This window comes from Apis dorsata, unplaced genomic scaffold, assembly GCF_000469605.1.
Source record: "Apis dorsata unplaced genomic scaffold, Apis dorsata 1.3 scaffold_50, whole genome shotgun sequence".
Lineage (NCBI taxonomy): Eukaryota > Metazoa > Arthropoda > Insecta > Hymenoptera > Apidae > Apis > Apis dorsata.
The window spans coordinates 2,222,819-2,226,178 of record NW_006263351.1 but is presented as its reverse complement, the minus strand read 5'-3'; the positions used below and the strand labels follow the sequence as shown (position 1 = coordinate 2,226,178).

The window sequence follows — 3,360 nt, the reverse complement described above, 5'->3', positions numbered from 1 at the left end:
AAAAAAAAAAAAAAATAATAATTGTATAAAACAGAAAAACTTAAAAAAATAAATTCATACCCTCAGTTGTTGCTTTACAAAACATGCATTGAAATCTTCTGCCTGCATCAATAAATTGCATAAATGGACTCATATATGCTTTACATCGTACACAACGCACTGGACCAATTTCACCCATATCTACAATAGGTGGTTCATATTCTCCTTCTGCTATACGAGCCATTGGACTTATTATTAGACCAAATGGAACATTTGTCTAAAAATACAAATTATTTTAAAGAATATACAAAATTAAAATAAATAATTTGATGTATTTGATTTATAATATTCAATGTACTTGTTTTATAATATCTGCTGTGGTAGGAACAGTATACATAGTAGATCTAATATATCTAGGAGATGCATTTCCTTGATCTTGCGTTACAAATTTGGTGGTTACTAATGGTGGAACCAAACCCTTTTGATTAGTTATAAATACACCACCTCTTGCGCGTTGATCATCTTGAATTACTTGAATCTTTGAAAATATATTTAAAATTAATCTAAAGAACCAAATCAAATTATAATAAGTTGTAATTTTGAATTAATTTCTTACTGGACTTGGCATTTGTTCAGGATCTAAACGTCTAGTTTGTTGTGGTTGCATGCCTGATTGATATCTACCTGTTACACTTGGTGTACCACCTTGATATGAACTTCTTTGAGCATTATATATATCCTATATAAAATAAAAAAAAAATATTTATAATATGATTGATTATGATAAATTTATAATTATGTTATTTTTCAAATATACATTATTATAGCCTTGATATCCTGTATGTTGATAGTTTGGCATTGCACTGGTTGGACTACGACTGATTCCTGCAGGATTTCCTATATGTTGTCCTTGTATTGGTGGTCCAGATGTATATGATCTTTGACCAGATTGTGATAAAGTTGCACCAGAATTTATCATTTGTCCTGCTGATTGACCAGGTAATGGAGGCATTTGTGAACCAGGTAAATTTTGTGGTCCTAACATTGGTGGTCTATTAAATCCTTGTTGATTCATTAATGAAGATTGAGCAACATTTTGTTGACCAGACATTGGGGATGGATGTATATTTTGTTGATTTGTTAATGGAGGACCAGATAAATTAGAGATAGGCATATTTTGCGGTTCTGGAAAAGAATGACCAGGCTTTTGGTGTCCTTGTAATGAAGAATAATGCTGTCCTGGTAATGATGGTGTAGAAAGTGAAGGTCCAGATAAATTTTGTTGAGTTTGTAATAGTGGATTTGACAAACTCTGTTTTGATAGTGATGGTCCAATTAAATTTTGCCCGTGTGTTCCTTGCATAAGCATATCTTTATGCGTTTGTTGATTTGATAATGGAGGCCCTGATAAATTTGGTTGTCCAGATATTATTGGATTAGAAAAATTTTGTCCAGGTAAAGATGAACTAGAAGATACATTTTGTCCTTGTAATAGTGCAACTTTAGATCTTTGTCCTATTGGTGGCCTAGGAAAATTTGATTGTTCAGATGTGTCAGTAACATTCAATTGACCACCAGATTGATGTTGATTTGAAGCTATTCCTGCATTGAACACTTGTTCAGTTGTTAAAGTTTGTCCAGGATAATAGTTGCCAGAAGTAGTTCCTGTAGAATGTCCTGAAAATGGAAGACCAGTAAGCTGTGGTGTAGAAGTTTTCAAAGTTGTCTTCTGCTCTTGTACATTTGTCCCAGAAATAGGTAGTCCAGATTTTCCACCAGGATCAGTTTGTCCTGTTGAACCTATTAAAATAAATTTAATTTCTTATTGATTATCAATCTTATTGATCTTATTAATTATTATTAAATCCTTAAATCCCCAGTAAATTCATTAGTTTTCATTTTACCAATTTTAATAATTTTAAAAAAATTTATAAAAATTTCATTTTAAACAATTTTTTTTTTGTTCATATATAATCAATGGTCGATTATTTATAAAAAAAACTTTTTGTACTATATATTAAATTCTACCTACATATTTCCATAACAATGTATATGATAGTATGTAATGATAGTAATCTTCATATCAAAATGTAAAAATAAAATATAAAAAAATTTTTGAATGATCGAAATTAACTAAAATTATAATAATAGGAATATTATAATCTATTAATTTTTCCATAATTATATATATATTGTATGTATATATCTTTTATATTTTATATCTTATTAAATATTAAATATCAACTATCTTGAATTATGTTAAATCATTATTATTCGCAGCGAAAAATGTTTTTATGATTATTAAATAATTTTAAGAGGTATATACTAGCTTATTAATTTTTTATAGGTTTTTATATTAAGAACATATAAAGATCAACTTTCATTTTTTAAATAAAACCATATATTTTTTATGCATTAATCAATGCAGTTTTTAATTATCTATAATGTTGAAAAAGAATTATTATGAAATATTTTGATATAAATATTATTAAAATATGATATTAAAAATTTGATATAATATTGTTAAAACTTTCTATCCTTTGTAAATGTAATCTTATCCGTGAACATGACATTTTTTAAAAAATCAACATCTTCAAAGAAAATTTATTCAGAAAATTTTACACAACAATAAAAATTATTATGAGCTATATATATATAATTTTTAAATTTTAAAAAAGTAATATATGTGAAATTTATGCTTATAAAATATATATATAATATTCATTTAATTAATTCTAGATTGTCTTTCAATTTTACTACAACTCAAAGATGGATTTAATATAACTGTAGCTAAAATTGCAATTTCATTATTCATTTAGATTGTTTATCATTCTTATATCGAATAAATTTTTCATATAATTCCTCCAACTAAAATGAAAATCACTTAAAAACATTCAACGATATGGATGATTTTTATCAGAACAATACAATCATTCTACATTTTTTGAGTTTCAAAAAAAATTGATAACATATCTAATTTCTTTTTTAGTGTATTTCATTTTTACAATTATTCATTAAGTTAAATGTCCGTATCAAGATAATAATAGAATTTCTCAAATGTTTATATTTCATAACGCTGTAAATCATATTTTTATTGCAATAATATTGGTATAAAAATCATTAGTGAGTTTTTTTAACATTTATATCAAAATATCTTCTAAACTAATTTTTCATATACGAGTTAATACAGAATTAAAAACTGTATCAATTCATATATAAAAAAAATATATGGTTATGTTTAAAAAAATGAAAATTGATATATCCTTAATATATCCATCTTCAAAAATCTAATAAAAATAATAACATAATAATAACAGTATGTGCACTTTTTGAAACCATTTAATATTTTTTTGTCTATCAAAACATTTCTTGTGAATAATA

At 25.4% G+C, this 3,360-nt stretch overlaps 1 protein-coding gene across 1 annotated transcript in view; it reads right to left on the bottom strand.

Annotated features, from left to right (window-relative positions):
* LOC102681268 (protein transport protein Sec24C) overlaps positions 1-3,360 on the bottom strand; it is a 7,728-nt gene that overhangs the window by 3,279 nt on the left and 1,089 nt on the right. Inside the window, 4 exon segments of the mRNA XM_031514840.1 lie at positions 24-256; positions 338-517; positions 596-718; positions 797-1,779. Coding sequence (XP_031370700.1) covers positions 24-256; positions 338-517; positions 596-718; positions 797-1,779 — 1,519 coding nt within the window.